The sequence below is a fragment of the Thunnus thynnus genome, chromosome 3 (genome assembly GCF_963924715.1).
Source record: "Thunnus thynnus chromosome 3, fThuThy2.1, whole genome shotgun sequence".
NCBI classification, from domain to species: domain Eukaryota; kingdom Metazoa; phylum Chordata; class Actinopteri; order Scombriformes; family Scombridae; genus Thunnus; species Thunnus thynnus.
This window is the reverse complement of record NC_089519.1, coordinates 22490169-22508807: the sequence shown is the minus strand read 5'-3', so window position 1 is coordinate 22508807 and position 18639 is coordinate 22490169. Positions and strand designations below refer to the sequence as shown.

General features: G+C 39.7%; 1 protein-coding gene across 2 annotated transcripts; it reads left to right on the top strand.

The window, feature by feature from the left end:
- Positions 1-1162: 1162 nt before the first annotated feature.
- pdcd4a (programmed cell death 4a) lies at positions 1163-18118 on the top strand. Of its 2 annotated transcripts, none has more exons than XM_067584800.1 (11): positions 1163-1637; positions 8487-8789; positions 9128-9225; positions 11287-11400; positions 11619-11840; positions 12140-12237; positions 12592-12706; positions 14763-14870; positions 15524-15634; positions 16070-16209; positions 16344-18118. In XM_067584800.1, exons 1-11 carry the CDS (start codon positions 1592-1594, stop codon positions 16393-16395), a joined length of 1407 nt encoding a protein of 468 aa, XP_067440901.1. In that variant the 5' UTR covers positions 1163-1591; the 3' UTR covers positions 16396-18118. The 2 variants fall into 2 exon arrangements, with proteins under 2 accessions (XP_067440901.1, XP_067440902.1); XM_067584801.1 differs by lacking the exon at positions 1163-1637 and adding an exon at positions 7170-7343.
- The last annotated feature ends 521 nt before the right edge of the window (positions 18119-18639 follow it).

Genomic DNA, 18639 nt, shown 5'->3' with positions numbered 1-18639 from the left:
GAAGACTTTTTTCTTTTGCAGATGAAAAGAGGAACCACCATGTCCAGTAGCAAGACCAAAATATTTCATAAAGATGAGAAAAAGTGTGAAATGTGCGCCATAATTAATGTGAGCTTTCAAAATTTGCATATGTTTTAGTCATTATAGGCATAGTTACCTGATATTGGTATTCTGCTTCTTATTGGCTGTCACCAAATAGCTGCACAGGTTTTAGCGCCATCTGCTGGTGTGAATTTAGCTGACAATAATATTTAAGTGTGGCTTAATCTTGTGTGCAGCAAGTTTATCTTCGAATTCTGCCAAAATTCTTTATTTTTTCCTTCTTAAGTGTTTTTGGACATTTTGTCTTTATTATATTGGACACAATAAGTTGCTGACCGGACTTGAGGGAGAGAGATAGGAGATGCAATATAGCTCTACAACAGGCCACAAACAAGAGACATGATCACATGGTAACTTTCTCAAACCCCTGGGTCCCAGGATGACCCCAAATTATTTATTTTAAATAACTAAAACACTGAAGAGTGTATTGTGAGTAAAACCATCGCACAAATGGAACAGGCAGGTCTGCTGCTATGAACTGGAATAGGCGGCTGAGGTGTCAAAGCTTCAGAAAAGCACAGAAGGAGAACACCCAAACATCTATAGCATCATCAACAGTTTTCCATTCATGCAGCAGCCAATGAAAGCATCAGTGCTTGAAAAGCTGCTATTAAGTCATATTTTGGGTCATAATTTTAAGGTAAAAACTGGCAGATAGTGTGTAAAACTAGACTTGATACAGAAGATTTTATCATAATTATTATATGGTTATTAGTAAAATCTTTATTATCAAAACCAACGTGGCAGACATCACAGCTTGAACAAAAGGAAGGGGAGGCTACATATCAGAATAACTGCATACAACCAAAATACCTTATACACATGACAAAAAATATAATAATGGAAACGATAAAAGTATATAAAAGATAAATAAAATGATACAGACAGTGTTTATATGTTTTACTAGTTACTTCTTTCCATATAGTTTGTGACATACACTATAAATATTACAGCGACAGGTTATCCTGCTCTGTGATTGGTCAGAGCGGACCAGCACCCACCCCCTCTCCTGACCACTCCCCGCCCGCGTTTCCCCCCACGTGACTTCGCTCGGGTCGCTCCTCTCAAAGTTAAAAACAGACTTTGTTTATCCAGCAGGCTGTTTGCTGAAATGCTATCCGACTAGTTCACCTATAACCCCCCCTACGTTCCCTCTTTCCACGCGTCTCGTTGTTTTTACTATTCGCTGAGAAGAGTGAAAAACTCTTGCATTTCGCTCCTTCAAGCATTTTTTTCTGGTCTTTTTTTTGTAATTCAATTTCACCATTTTTGTTTTTGTTCTCTTCAGCTGAGACCGTGCAGCAGCAGCAGAAGCAGAAGAAGAAGAAAAAAGCAGCAGGACTCTTGTTTTGTTAAAAGATTGCGTGTACAATAAAACAATTTGTGCTGCAGACGCTCGAGTTGCAGGTTTTTTGGGGGGGGTTTTGCAGCTGAGCTCGACAGAAGGAGAGCACCGAGAGGATTTTTTTTTTAAATCAAGCAGAGCGTCATGGCGACCGAAGTGGAGACGTGGTCCACCGCTCAGCAAGCCGACGGTGAGTGACTCGCTTCAGCCTTTGCATTGTACCGTCTGTCGGTGCAGAGTCTCAGGGGGCTGCCACTTGGCCTGCTGGCGTGCTCTCCTTCACCCATTGTCCCTGCATGGGATGGGCTGCAGCGCCAGCCATGCTCCACCATGTGCTCCGTAAACACACACACACACACTCACACACGTACACACACACACAGCGAGCACTGGTGCAACAACCACTTCACACCACCGCGCCAGAAACCAAACGTTAACACTTTCCTCGTGTTTTAACTGGTTCGACGCGATGTTTGTTGTTATTGTTGTCATTGTTTTTACATTTAACCCTTTTACGCTCCTGATTGGACGAGGCCACAATGCTTACTTCCGCAAGTCGCTTTGTGCACACAAACACACACACACACACACAAGGGGGGGACTGCAGCTGAGAGTGTGTTTCTATGCACAGAGACTGTTTTCTTTGCAGCTACACGAGAGGATGCATGAAAAAACTGTTTTTGTTCCTCTTCTTACATTGATTTGCGAGATATTTAGTTGCAGTTCCTCAATCTCTTATGCGCGAGCTTGTGTGTGTTAGTGTGTGTGTGTGTGTGTGTATATGTGTCAGTCTGGATATTTAAATCTTTTATTTAGACCAACACGCAGTGCAGATAATACACATCTCTTTAGTGCATGAAATGAGATTTTTCCGATAAGCTAAGTGCCTGCAGAGCACATTCAACCTGCAGCCACTTTAAACCAGGATGCAATTTTGATTCATTCGATAAGCACTCGACATTTAACTCATCTTTTGATCTTTTTTTATAGCACACACTTCTCCTTTACGCTTACAGTGCTTGAGTCATATTTCTGAGCATTGCACACAGTGGCTTTTATTGAATGTTATTTGAGCTCATGGCACACTGTGCTCCGTGCTTTCCACTCACCCTGGCGGTGACGTCGACACGTATAGCCTACTATAAGAGCCAATCGGAAAGCCTTACATAATCTCTGCGTTGCTGTGTATTTAAAGGTTATATAAGTAGTAGAAATGTATTGTTAGCACCGCAGCCGGTTGTGATAATGTATCAACCTGTGTGATAATTGTATTTTTAACCGAACAGTGGATTGTGTTTGCCTTTTTTGAAACGCATTAATTATAATAACAGATTCACCTCATTCACCTTGTACACAGAGGTAGAATCAGTGCATGTGAGACAGCACATGGTGCGTTACTGGTATGTTATGATAGTGTTCCTGAGTGGCTCTGTTTCTCAAGGAAGGTCAGACATGCTTGACCGAGCAGCCTCTGTTGATGAGGGTGGTCACACACACACACACACACACACACACTGTCAACGACTCTCAAGAACTTCTTTATGTCATTCTTGAGCTTACATGTTGCATATTCCCACATCGATGCGTGTTTTTAATCAAATGGCCACATTGCACAGTGAGGACATAGTGTATGAAAGCTATGCAAAGAGTTGGATTATCATGGAGTTTAATAGGGGCTCTTTTTTTTTTTTTAACCCTTCTGGTTAATCTGGCCCTTTTCTCAAGGAAGGTCAGACACGCTTGATCGAGCAGCCTCTGTTGATGAGGTGGTCACACACACACACACTGTCAAAGACTCTATTGTCTGAGCTGGAAAAGCAGGGAAAACAACTCCTCCATACGTTGTGGGTCTGTCACTGGACGCTGGACTCATATAGCAGTATGGGAAATGGGTAAAACCTTATTGTATATGGTCCGCGCATCTTTCCTCATGATCGGTTATTCAGGTTTCCAAATACCTTTCTCGTGTTTCAGTGTTATCTGGTTTTAGCATCCAATTCGTAATGCTTTAATCCATCAAATTATTGATAAACTCATTGAATACAAATCTAAAACCAGCACGTTTGTTTTTTAAGACCATTTTGATTGCATTAGCTAAACGCATAACTAAACAACTCACAAACATATTGTCTTTACAATAATTGGAAATAAATAAATAAAAAACCGTTGAGATGCTATTAATGTGAGGTACATGGGTCTGGTATAGTCTGTGCAAATACAATAACTTCTCCTCCACACCCATGACGATTTTTATGACATTTAGCTCTTGTTGCTGTGCAGTTTGGATATATCTGCCAAACTGATATAATTTAATCTAGTAGAAATCACCTTAATCCTTTCTCTGTGTTGCTTAATATTAATCTCTTTTTGTAATTTGGCTTTTAGAAGCAAAATCCTTAATAAACAACTAAACTTATTGTCCAAGGGAGGATTGCATTTTTTGGCATTTTTACTTGATAAACTAGAAGTCCTAAAAATTAGACATAATTAATTTATTATCATAAATAGTCTAAAGACAGATCAAGTAATGTCTGACTCTGTCTGGTTTGGTTGAGTGTTTGGAGAAGCACAGAGCAGGTCTTTGCTCTTACAAGTGACCTATAGGTACTGATTTAATGCCTGTGTAGAGCCCCAACTGTTAGAACATTTACATAACTCCTCGGATAAATACACCCGCTGCCTTAAACGTCAAGCCAGATCTCTTCGTGGCCTGCTGAGTGCACATCATGTTATGCTCTTTCCATCTCTTCTTTTGTTTCCCCTCCACCCCCACATACGTTCATGAATACATGTTTGCACACACCATCCGTTTGCATTAAGTCCTTCAGTTTAGAAACCGAACAAACCACCCCTACAGCGTGATGCCTTACAGGGCATCAGTAGACGTGATTGGTTGATTATCTTATAAAAACAACATGCTATCAGACTCTTAACCGTTTATCTGAGTAGCTGTAATCTTGTGTACGCACCTCCCCGTGCACTTTATCTGTGTTACTGCTCTGCAGCTGTTACGCAGGAGGGTTACTCCTGTTGCCCAGTCAGCACAACTACAGTTTTGGCAAGTTATCATTAAGTTTTTAAAGTTTTTTTTCCCCCTCTTATTCCACCTGGAAAAAAAGAGGCCTAACGTTATTTCACCTAATACAACCCTTGAGCGTTTATTTGTCGAGCATGTGTGGCCCGATCCTCAGCTCCTGTTCGTACCGTTGTATATTTAAACACGAATCACCATATGCACACAAGTTTAGGCTATCTCTGTGAAGCATGTTTTAAAGTAGACTGTCCTCTCATTATTCGAAATGACAGTTAAACCTCAAGGACAGCCACACCCTTTTCTCCTCCGATAGATACTCACCAGGACCATATAGGGTGCAGAAACTTGTTTGACCTCAGAGGACATCATGTGTCTTTGCTTGTGTTATTCTATGTGTGGGTTGATGGAGAAAGATCTATTTATATGTGACTTTTATTTATTCAGAGTGTTTTCCTGATTTGAGATTTTTTTTTTCTTTTTGATGGAGTCCTAGACAGAATGGCAACGTACTTATGTCTCAAAAAAATTAGTTAAAGGCATGAAACATTAAAAAAGATATAAAAAATATAGGCTAAAAGAAAAGGTTCTGCTTCTCTCCCAGTCTTCATGTACAACCTTGTTGAGCGATGTACACCGGAGTGTCATCAAAAGTTCTTAAAGTGCGTTAATTGCTTGCAGCTTTTGTTGTTGTTTCTCATTCGATGTACAGGAATTTATAAGACTTGCCTAATTTTTTGAAGTTTTGACTTCATCAAAGTGAGTCTCCCAAAGCTTTTTACAGTAGAAATGGAAAAACAGATCTGTGTCATCTGCAAAATGATTTCCCCTCCAGACATGTTTTATGACATGCAAAAAAACACTCTGCTTGGAATAATAATCGGTGTCGGATATGGTTTTTCCACACAAAAAGTTCAATTATCTCGTTAAAAATGATTATATTACATCTACTCCTTCTCCCTCATTGAAAAATCCAAAATCTACGAATATACGTCCATGAATGTTTTTCATGCCGGACACACAATGTCTTCTTCTCCAACCGAAAAGTCATTTTCTCAGTGTTTGTGCACTGGCAGACCATGACCATGATGGGCTCCGAACTAGTTGTGATGTCACAAATCATACTTGTAGGTACTGGCCTTGAAGTTTCTGAGCACAGAGAAACTTCCCCCTCTTCAGCAGATGGATTTGAAACAGCTGTCAAGCGTCAAACTCTGCACATATATCACTCTGCACAACGAGGCTCACATCCAAGTGAAGGACCAAGAATTTTCAAGGGAGGGGGCTTTAAAAAATTTTGGCGCATTTGACGGATTACCCTCAAAATGACAATGATAATATGTATAGTTGCATTTACAGTTTTGAAAACTAGGTCTGTCCCTAGGGAGGTATGTGAGAGCTCTGCTCCACTGACCCCCTTCTCGCTGCTACTGTACGAATACCTCAAACTAAACACCTCAACACTGCTGCTCAGGCTTGCTGCCTGTGGAAAGCTCCCACACAGCATGTAGGGCAGAGGTCCTCTGCTGGCCTGCATCTGGCTGCAGTTTTCATCTGTTTAAAAACTGGTTAACAGTGGGGGCGGTTTTAAAAAACCATCATGACAGCATTGTGTGGTTTGGTATTCATTTTGATTCACTCTGGTGGGTGTGCAGGGTTAAAGACAGCAGAGTGGGCTGGTCGCTGCAGCTTTATTGGACTGTGACAGTAACACACAGACCCACCTTTTTGCAAAAGGAAACCTTAAAATAATTCTTTCAGCAGTTGCAGTGAATCTCTGCACTACAAAACACACGATCTTTGCCGTGTTTTTAAAAAGTTCGCTAGCCTGGCTGCATTTTAAGTGCTTGTTTTGCAACTCTCGTCTTGGCAAACGTTTCTGACTTTTTCTGCCTTCTCGTTTTTCCGCTCTTTTCCAATTGGCCTGTCGTGTGTTTGGCACGCTGCCATTGGCTAGTTCCTAATTTACTGTGCTGGCAGCCCCTGTAGCCTACATAAGGGAAGGAGGAGGAGCTGAAGGAGGAGGTGACACATGGTCGGCTGTTTACTGATTTTTGAAGGCCAAGGGTGTGGCGCTGCTCTTCCTTCAACAGGTTAATTCAGGGAGGTGTCCCACTTTGCTCAAAGGAGGTTCCTTTTCATTTGTTGTTCACATTCTTAAGCGGACTCAACTCAGCAAAAATAACATTTTAGAGGTCTTTTAGCACCTTTTTAAAGCAGTTTGTTAGTTAACGGTTTGCCCTGCACCAAAAGTCTGATGAACACACTAGCTGCAACCTTTCTGTACCTTTTATGCACGTTTGCTCACTTTTTTCCTCGTGTTTTCTGAGAGGAATGAGCATAGATTGCTAGTTTTATCTGTGGTTTGTGCATTTTTTTCCCTCCTCCCTCAGTGTGTTTTCTACATGTCCTGTAATCTATAGGCCCATAACTCCTCACACTGCCATTTGGGCCTGTGCATAAGGAATCTAAGTATTCATTACACCCTCAGACATTCCTCCTCCTCCTTTCCTACAGCCCGGTCATGTGACCAGTCATGGACCCAACAATGCCATATGTAGTCAGGTCCACTCTAGCTGCGACGGACAGATCGCGAGAAGACGGAGGAAGGGAAAAAAAAATTGGTGTCAGCATTTCTTCAGCATGTGTTCCCCTTTGCTCCCTCCCTCCTCCCATGCCTGCAGCAGCACTTCATGTCCAACTTGTTGTTGTTGTTGTCTCTTTCTCCACACCTTGAAGAAGCAACCTCAGCTTGACAGACTTATTCCTAGATACAGTATTTTTTTTTTTTTTTTTTACACTCAGAGGAGTAGTTTAATAAGTAACTTGACAGTTTGAACCACTATATGGCTGCTGATAGCTCTGGTGAGTGTCACAAGAATGTGTGTGTGAGAATTTGTGCTGCCATCTTTCTACGTTATGTTTTGAGACCTTTGGCTTGATGTGCAAAACGCGGCCATGACATATGGAGCCCACACAGTCAGAATGCATTGTGTCATACTCTGAGCTGGGGTTTTTTTTGCTGTGGTGTAAAGGTGTTTTGTTGTGCAGTAAGCTATATGCACAGTGTTTGCAGTGCAGGTGAATCCAGGCTAGACACCATTAGCAAGTAAACCAAGCTTGAGCTGTTGTGACCAACTGTATCTGGAACGACTGTATATCTCTTTAGCTACAGCAGTAACATGCTGAAATATTGTCTTGTGTTTTCTACCTTTACCAGAATGCATCCCTTGAAGGCTGATGCAGTATTTACCAAATTTGACTTCTTTTGTTTGCACAGTAGTTTTATTTGGCTTTAAAATAACTGGCAACAACTTACCTTGTTAGGCTCACTGCCAGCCTCAGCTTTTGTAGAAGAGCTGCACCATAAAGTTTTTACTGCTGTTTTTATTAACATTGTTTCATAGCGGTGTAGATAAGAACAAGATATACAAAAAAAACAACCCATAGATATACCATATATATGTCTATCTACCTATGTGTGGTACATGGCCACAACTATTTGGACACCCAAATAAAGTATGTGGACACCAGAACATTACACCCGAATGTGACAGTTACATATAGTATATAACATATATCACAATCCTTCACTCTTCAAGGCTTTCCACAAGTTTTTTGTAACCTGCAGAGATGTGCTCTCACTCAGCAATTCATCCTAAAACTATTGAATAGAATTGAAGTAAGAGCTCTGTGCAGACAAGTTCAGTTATTCAACACCAAACTTGGAAAACTGTTTCCTTATGGACCTCTCTTTACGTGTGGGGTCATTGTCATGTTGGAACTGTTGCCACAAAGTTGAAAGTGCACTAGTTTCTAAAATATAATTGTGTGCTTTAACGTTAAGATTTCCCTTAATTGGAATGAAAGGGGCGAAGCCATGAAAAAACAACCCCAGACTAAAAGAACAGGAGTGTCCACATACTTTTTGTTATGTGTTTTTACAAACTTTACAATAATGTCTGTGCTAACTTGCATCATGCTATCAACGGTTCTTTGTGATCACAGGAATGTTCTCTTTGGATGACAACCTGACAGAGGCTAACCGTCCCTACGGCGATGATGAAGACGAGCTGAACGAGGCGGAGGTGAATGGTAACTGGACGCCCCAGGAGAAAGCACTTCACGAGGCGCGGCTCAAAGCCAAAGCCAAGCGACGCCTGCGCAAGTCCTCATCGCGCAACTCTACCAGCGAGTCCTTCTCTGAGTCAGGAGACTTGGCAGGAAGTGACCCAAACAGCCCAAAAGGCAAAGTCAACACCAATGACCGCAAATCCAGGACAGGCAAAGGCAGAGGCCTGCCAAAAAAAGGTACATTTTAAGCTACAGTGGTGTATGCTGCCGCCTGCTTTTCTGAAGGCTTCCACAGCCTTTTTGACGCTTTCAGACAACCAGAGCACAACAATGAACAGACAGGTTACAACCTCAACTACTAGAATGATAATGGAAAAACACAGAAAATATTTCTCTTAGTTATTAGCTGATTGTCAGGTTCTGATTATGAAGTGTGGCTTATAAATATGTGCTGTGTTGACAGTGGCAACTGGTTTTGCTGGAAACGTTGTTCTTTGCATGACCTGCTTTCATGAGCCTCACAGAATATGTTTGTGGCATACTTTTTTATGCTGTCATTCTCTGTCGTCTCACAGGTGGAGCTGGTGGTAAAGGAGTTTGGGGGGCTGCAGGGATGGTTTATGAAGATGAGGAACCTGATGTACAGGATCCCAACTATGATGAATCTGCTCAGGTTAGTTAGTCTGGCAGTAGTGATACTTTAGTTTGCATGCTCATCTGAAAGAGTTGGGATCGAGGACATTAAATTTTGAGCTGAATGTTAAAAAAATTCTCTTTTGGACTTACTGTTATGTTAAAGATGCATTACACTGAAAACTGAAAATCTAGAGGCAACCATGAAAAATGTTTGAAATAGCATTTTAACCAAAAAAGTATTTAAACCATGACAACCTTTTAAACAGAGAACTTTATTTGCAAAATGTTGGCATTACTTGAGCATCAGCAGGTTGTACACACATACTGTGATGAATGAGCGTCACCTGCAGAGGTCAGTTCATCACAGTTGTTGTTCTTCTGACCTGTTGTGTGGAGCATCTTTTTGTTTCAAAGAGGCCCACTGATCACAGCTGTGGTATATTGGAATAACACCTTTTTTATTTCTTGTGTCAAACAACTGTGCTGATGTTGAAGAACTGCTGGGATGCTAAGTATATAAAAGAGGCTCTTTCTCTGTGAACAAGATGATGATTGTCACACATGGACAACAAGCATACTGAATGCACAACTGTCTGTCTAATGCATCGCATAGTGTTTTAGTCTCTTGTTATAAAATGGCATCTTGCATGGCATAAATTTTCTGCCCACAATCAAAGAACATATTTTTAAAATAATTTGTACTGGTTTAATAATCTATTTGAAAGCTCTAAAGTGTTCTTATATCAAAAAGTCCTCAGGAGTTGGCCAAAGCACATTCATAACACAACCAGTCACATGATTGTCTCATCCAGATGGTTCTGTCCCATCACAATCAACAGTATTTTCAATCTTTAACCCCGTTATCAAGCGAATGCTCAGTGTGATGGTGAAAGCCAAGTTTGTTTGTCTTCAGTTATGGACACAGTGACTGAATGCAGAGTGGGAAATGGAGCTTCTGTCAGGGAAAAAAAAAAAGTTGATAACAATTTGGGAACTGTGTAGAAAAGCCAGTGTGATTTGGCCTTGAATGTTGTAGGAACAGTGTGGAATGATGTCAGTGGGGGACTGGGACAGAGTGGTACAGAAAAATACATGGAACATGTGCAGACTGTGGCCTTTGAATCAGAGGAGGGGATCACCTGATGAAAGATTTCTGGATCATAAAGGTCACCCTGCCTTTGGGAAAATGATAACATTTAAAACAAAATCTTCTTCTGAAATCCAGTACAGTAGAAAAATTAAGTAAAAAACTTCTGCAGAACTGTCCCAAAGGGTTCTTTCTTTTGCCTGTTCTTGGCCATAAAGCATTATTTTGTTACGTCATTTCACAGAAAACAGGAAAGTGAATCAGCATGTTGGACTTCTGGCTATAATCCTTCTTTATACTAATATTTTTTTCCTGTCTTACCGATTTGGACTTGTCAGGGGAGGTCAAAACAATACAATAATTATTTTTTATGTTCTTAAATTTTACGGGACATCAAAATAGAAGCCAGCTCTTCTCTTTAAAAGGCAAAAGTAGTTATCCTCCTATTGTAGTTTAGAGGAGCTTAATTATTTCAATCTGTGCCAAGATTTTTATCAATGCTTACTATTGTTCTCCAGGGGAAGAAAAACCTTCACCTGTAAAGTTAGTTGGACTGGTTATGACTGTTCTTGGTGGTCATGAATGTAAGTGTTGAAACCAAAGAGACAAATTTAAGTTACTAGACTGTATTACAGAAGGACTGAATAGTGACAGATAACGCTGGCATTTTGAAAAAGATAACCTATTGATGATGATCTCAAATTATTGTGCTATGATATTAAAGTGGACATATTATGCACATTTACAGGTCTATATTTTTAATCTGGGGCTCTACTAGTATATCTTTGCATGACATACAGTTAAAAAAAACTCTTTATTTAACTCATACTGACCCTTTACACAACCCCTCAGTTCAGCCTCTGTCTGAAACAGGCCGTTTTAGACCCTGTCTCTTTAAGACCGTGATACTTAAGGAACTTTGACCATGTTTAATATAGCACAGATATTTGAATACACTTTGTTGTGAATATTTGTGTTTATCAGTTGTTTTTTTTAACTGTTTTTTTAAAGGGGGACACAGTTTATGCAACAGTTGTGCCTGAGGTAGATGAGAAGGAACTGGGAAAAATGGTCAACCCAATCGTAAAGGAGTACTTCGAACACGGAGACACAAAAGAGGTCCAGGTAAATTAACTGATATTAAACCTTTTTCCTACAGTTCACTCAGTGCATACTGATCAGGGATCGGTGGGTTTAGTAGATGAATGAAACAAGAAATTGAGAGCATGTATTCTAAGATCATTGAGTCTGTAACTGCTGGTTGTGGACTACACTATTGATTCAGAGTTGATCAGTTGCCTCTATAACAATCTTTAATGTCTGCGTGTCCTCCCTCCTGTCAGATGTTACTGAAGGAGCTCAACCTGGGCCCCCATAAGTTCGAATTCTCCTCTGTGGCCGTGTCCCTGTCCCTCGAAGGCAAGGCCAGCCACAGAGAGCTGACCTCCCGCCTGCTGTCTGATCTGTCGGTGAAGCTGCTGTCACAAAGTGACATGGCCCGCGCCTTCGACAAGATGCTCAAAGAGCTGCCAGACCTCATACTGGACACACCTGAGGCTCCACAGGTATAAATGATATGCAGAGGAGTCAGTAGCAATCAAGATCCGGATCTGAGGTGGTGTTGATTTAGTGTTGGCTGCATAAAAGGGTGGGGACACACTTCAGGGCTTAACACACTTAAAAGATTAAAAGTGACTCTTATTTTCCATAGAGGTGCACACACACACACATCAGTCTAGAGTGTAACTGTTTAAAATGTCATTTTTTTCAAAGTAGTTCTGTTGAAATTTTTCTGTAATGGCAGAAAGAAAAGATGGCCTGTTAGTTTTATCTTTTAAAAGATGTTTTTTCTTGTGTCTCTCAGATGTTAGGCCAGTTTATAGCCAGAGCCATAGCGGACCACGTCCTCCCCATGTCTTTCCTGGACTGTTACAAGGGCAAAGTAGACTGTGAGCATGCCAGGTGAGCCAAAACAAGCAAAGTTTAACATGCAGATAAAGTAGAAGATGTCTTGAAATGTTAACAGCAAGATAAGCAAATGCTGATTGTTGATGCAACAGGAAAACTGTTTGTCTTTCCTTCTCTTTTATAGGAGGGATAGTTTTTTGTCTTCCTCTCTTTTGGACAGTGTGATTATTAGATAATGATTAAATAGAATAAAACATCTGTGTTATGATGCTGTTTTGGTGATTTTGGACCTCTGTGCTGAACAAAGGAAACCACTTGAGTCTTACTATTCTCTAAAACAAACTAGACTTTATGTATGTGCATTTTTGTGTCATATTAACGACATTGTGGTTATGGTCTTTTGTTCAGAGTGGCTTTAGACCGCGCTGCAGTGCTGCTGTCCATGAAGAGAGCGATGGTTCGCCTAGATAATGTGTGGGGTGTGGGCGGAGGACTAAGACCTGTCAAACATCTCGTTAAAGAGGTAAGCAAGAATGTTAACCAGTTAAAAAGTAAACTCATAAATAAATGAATGTCTAATTATTTGTTTTGTGTTTCCTTATTAAAAGCGATTGAATAATCCTTCACACCTGAGGTCAGAGTACTTGTATTGACCGGGCTCTGCTTTTCTGTTGACATTATGTAATATAAACAGAAGGCAGAAATGCATGCTGGGTAGAGAGCCACGGGCCAGCCCTCTGCTATGTTGCTGTGTCAGCAGAGCACTTTTCTCCCCTGAGAAGTGTGAATTGCAGAAACGAGGGTGCAGGAAGGGCCGACACAAACGCACATTCTAGTTTCTAGCTGAGAAACACACACACACACAGTTCATGAACACCCCACATGTTTTCAGCTTTGTTTTGTTTACATTTATTGTTCCATGATCTGGATTTTCTGCAATTTTTCTTGCTAATGTGGGTGTGGATAATGTGGGAGTTTCAAGTGCACATCTTGTAGACTTAAGTTATGCAACATTTTAAGTGATGTTTAGAAATGGGAGATTGGTCTGTCAGTAAACTCTCAGTCATATAGCATTGTGCAAACCTCTTGAGCCCTCAGGCCTTCGTGTCCAGGTTTGATTTCCTGCCTGGTTGTGTGCAGCCGAAGGGGGAACACGATGGGCTGGAGGAGGCACAAGACTTCTTTATCTTGCTGCTCTCACTCACTTTCTGATTCAATCTGTTGTTGACCTCATACTTGCACTCTTTCTAATCCTTTCAATTTCTTCTTCCTCTTCTCTGTCACTGCCCTGTGTGTTCACATATTACATTTCCCTCCTGTTCGTTTTTCTTAGGTTCGGTTGTTGTTCAGACTAGGTATGCACTGATCTGACTTTTTCAGCCCCGATACCGATACCTGGGCTTTGGGTATCAGCTGATACAGAATACCGATCCAATACCAGTGTTTAATTGATAAGCTGTATGGCTCACTGTGTGGAAGAGACTGGGATCATTCTTTTATGTCTAAGACAAAATCAGGCTTGAATTAAACATTGCTTTCCTAACTTTGTAAAACAAAATGTAATAAATATATACATAGATATAAATTTACTGAATTGTTATTTATTATAATAATGGTATCCGGTACCAGAGCGGCCCATTGTCACTGATACCCGATCCAGCTGTTTGAGTCAGTATCGGACAGATATCCGATATCAGTATTGGTGCATCTGTAGCTCAGACGGCCACATATTCTCTCAGCTCAGTGAATTAGACCCAGAGTTGACTCTGAAGTGTTGGTCAAGCTCAGCGGATTTTAAACTTGTTGCATCAATCTCAAGTGTTATGACTAATTGTTCCGTAAATAGTTTTAAACGAATGAGTGCTCGTTGACGTGTGCGCAGCTCAGCAGTGCGAGTGACATAACTAAGCAATATGAACAAAGAAAGCAGACACTAAAAGATTCAAGCAAGCTCCAAACAGAGAGAAATGTTTTATCTTTTTTAACTGACTTCAAATTGTTGTGTGCTAGGTTTTATTTCTCAAAGGAGTCAGGTTATTGCTGGAGTAACAGTTGTGTAGTATTTGATGAAATACTTTTCACAGATGGGTGTTTTCAGGTTTCATGGAGCTCTCCATGCTCAGCTCTGTTTGAAGATTAAGATAAAGGCTGGGGAATGAAGGGGAGAAAAACAGAATTATCTGTACTTAAACATGGTACAATCCACATTTCCATTGTATTATTCCATCAGTAGTCATGAAATACTTTCTTTTCTTCATAGAAATTTTCTCTGTTTCAAGATGAAAGCCTTCCAGTGAAGTGAAGTGATGGTTCATACATAATAAACTCATTGAATTAAATCCCAAATTTGTATATATACATATTTATACCCATAATCATATTAAATAAATGATGCCAAGTAGTGGGTAAATTAAAGGAAATTGTTTTGAGTGGCTTTATAGACCTAACCTCCTCCAGTGACAGTACTGGTAGAGGTCTTGGCACAAAAGGTTGAATAAGGTATCCTCAACTGTGAAGAGAAACAGAATCCCAACAACAAAGACAAAATAAATCAACTTCTTTTTTTTTTTTTGTTCCAGATGAACCTTCTGCTTAAAGAGTACTTGACATCAGGAGACGTGTCTGAGGCAGGACGCTGTCTGCGGGAGCTGGAGGTGCCCCACTTCCACCATGAGCTGGTCTATGAGGTATTCAAGACTTGATTATATGTTGGTATTGAGTGTTACCTGTATTTGTAGAAAAAAAACAAGTTGATGTCAAACAAAATTTAATTTTTGCGTTAGATTCCTACATGTTCACCCCACACTATGACAACATGATGCAAGTTAAAATCAGGAAAGTGAACCTTTAAGTATTTTCTCTCTGGGTGTCAGGCTAGCAAATTACAAAGCAAAACTGGGAAAAAAAAATCTCTTCAGTGACAGTCATTCTGTTTTCTGCCAAGGACAATTTGTTTTTGGCAGAGACTTTTCTCTCATTTGCACTACATCTATTAACACAGCTCAGTCCAAATCAGTCAATCTAAAATGAAGAAGCACATTGCATAACATGGAATTGCCGTCCTCCAAACAAATGTTCTTGCTCAGTGATATTTTGATTGTAGCTGAATATTAATTTGTGATGCCTCTAATTTAAGTAAAGAAAACTGACTGTTCTCCCTCACACTGTGTCTTGTAGCTTTTAGTGTTAGATGGTAGATGCAAACACTGCCACCATGTGGTGAAACGTGCAACTTACAGATCTCTAAAAATACCATTTTAATCGTCGCTTTCTAATATTTGACATCTGTGCAGCACACTTCTCTTTCACACATTATGTTGTATATCTTTGTTTTTTTAAGGCTGTGGTGATGGTGCTGGAGTCGAAAGGGGACACTGCCAGCCATATGATGGTAAAACTGCTGCAGGCCTTTTGGAAAATGGGACTTATCACTGTGGATCAGATGAACAGGGTCAGTCCCTTTTTTTTTTTTTAATTTTTTTTGTATGAAAGTGTATGAGTGTAGTTTAATTTGAAGAAATATTTCTTTATGAAATAATTTACAACAAAATTTCCATTTTCTAATTTAACCATTATTGTTTTACCATTGATTAATAAAACGATTTTAAAATATCAGAATATATGAGAAAACACTTCTCACAGTTTCCCTCAGCGTAATGTGATGTCCTCTAATTGCTGTCCGGCAAATCGTCCAAAACCCCAAATTATTTACCAAATCCTCACAATGGAGAGAAGTTGGACCCAGAGGATGTTTGACACTTTTTGCTTGATAAATTATGTAAACAATTCATGAATAATTAATATTTCATGTTGATCTACCAATTGAGTTTATAGTTAACTAATCAGCTCTACATTTAAGCTTGTACTTATGCTCTTTTCCATGCAGGGTTTCCAGCGTGTGTACGATGACCTCCCTGAAATCAACCTGGATGTGCCGCATGCTCACTCTATCATGGAGACATTTGTGGATCTCTGCTACCAGGAGTCTGTCATCACCAAACAGCTGAGAGATGCCTGTCCCTCCAGGTTAGTTAGGAATTAAGATTAAGAGGCAAAACATTTATTTCTTTTCATATCTGCTAATTTCATTATTCTTCATATTGCACAGTCCTTTACGATATTATACTAACACGCTCTTCAAACTGTGTTTTGTCCACTAGAGGGCGGAAGCGTTTTGTAAGCGAAGGAGACGGAGGAGTGATCAAAAACTAATCCGCAATAGGAAGAGGATAAGCAGGAGGAGGAAGGGTGCATACAGGTTCTCACACCCTGTTTCTGCTCCAGCGTGTTTCCCTGAAATCGGACATGCTGGCAGTCAAAGTTTCCTTGTTCCTCTCCTGATAACATTGTCATGACACAAACCAGCGTTGATGTTCGGTGAAAGTAGACTGAAGAGTGACCCGGACGTCCAGTTCCCTTCATCTTGTTAATCACTGTTTTTGACTTTTTTTTTTTTTTGTAAGAATATTCTTTATCTCTGGGGTTGATCCACCCCTGTTGCCTCAGTCTTTGTACCTGTTTCTTAAGAATAATTCAAGACAAAGCTGCAGAAGAAAAGGCAGGTGGACAGATCGGGGTTTGTGGGAGATAAACTGGGGTGTGTAGTCTCTTGCTTTGCTTCACCTGTTGCCATGTTGCTATTTTTTTTTTTTTTTATGTATTGAGCTCTAAATGGAAAAAGCACTTAAAAGACAGAGCATATTGTACAGTCAGTGAGCACTTAGCAATTTAGCTCAATGGCAAGGATCCAAACCTTTTTATTTTCTGCCACAAATGATTTGAAATTATTTCAAGGATGATGTGCTTTGTAGTTTCTGGTTTAAGTGGTTCTATTGATCCTTTACGAACAATGTTCCTTTCTTTTTTTTTTTCCTTTGCATCTCGGTCTCTGAAGCAAGATGTTCACTTTCTTAAGCAAAGCAGTCAAAGCAAGAGGTGTTTGGGCACTTGTTTGGGTGTTAAGTTGACACTTGCATTAGGGAAAGTATGTTTTGGAAGTTTGTTCTTAAAAATGAGAATAAATTGGGGTTAATATGTGTAAAAAAATATATATATTAAAAAAATTAAACAATCTTTTTGAGCATGATTTTGCAATTAATGGATCTTACAGCCATGTGGTCAGTAGTGTATTCTGGACAGGTAACATTCACATATGAAACCAAGCCTGCTTTAATTAAGCTGTATGTCTGTGTAATGGAAAGCCCAGTTTTTCTTGGAAGATGATATGTTAAACATATTCAGACTTTTCTGCCATTGTCTGTAACAGTTTTACATGTTGACCAAAGTTTAAATATGGAGATATATATATATATATATATCTCATTCATTAAAAAAAGGCAACAGAAGGGTGTTTCTGAATTTTTTTTTTTTTTTCACGCCAGCAGTATTTGTAAAAGAGGAACCAGGAATAAGTGACTGTACAAGTGTAGTAGAGATGTACATCTATCAGATGTGTTGATCATAGTCATCGGTTGTGATCCTTCACTTGTATCTTCTCTGTCAGTGTGTATCATTTAACATCTCAATGACTTCACAGTCCGAGCAGGTGTAAAAATTGTAACTTAAACCTGAAATTGAGAAGTAGTTTGAGGCCAAAGTGGTTTTTTGTCCCCTAAAAGACTCTGATGTTTGACCCCATTTATGGTACATATAAGATAATGGCTATGTGTTGTCATAGCACAGCTTTACTATGCCTACAGTGTAAATAACTGGTTGAGGGAAATTATGTGAAATGCTTATAGGTGTAAGTCACAGGATTCATTCATGCATGCATGCAGCTGTCCAGTCAAATACGGGCTACAATGTTTATGTTTTGTATTCCTACAGTCATCTTTGTACTATTGATATATTTTGGAATCAGCAAACTGTTTGCAACATACTGCCATACTCAAGAGGCTCATTTTATATATTTCAATAAACATGACATATTTCCCTCTGCAGTGTCACACTTGCTTTTTTTCCCTTGTGTATATGTCAATAGTTTGCAGTGGTGGAAGAAGTATTCAGATCCTAAAGTAAAAGTACCAATACAGCAATGTAAAAAGACTCCATTACCAGTAAAAGTCCTGTATGAAAAATTATACTAAGTAAAAGTACTTAAGTGTTAGTGGCAAAATGTACTTAAAGTATTGCAGTAAAAGTAGTGGTTTGGTCCCTCTGACTGACTTATTTTATGACAGATTATTAATACTGAATCATCAGTGTGTAAGCAGCATGTTACTGTTGTTGCTGCTTGAGGTGGAGCTAGTTTGAACTACTATATAAAGTTAAGTTTAGTCCAGTAGTTCCCAACCTAGAGGTTGGGCCCCTGCAATGAGTCACCAGGTAAATCTGAGAGGTTGTAGGATGATTAATGGGAGAGGAAAGAAGAAAAAAACGAAGTTCTGATACACAAATCTGTTTTCAGTTTTTGGACTGTTTCTCTAATCTTTGATTTTTGGTGAAATATTGAATCAC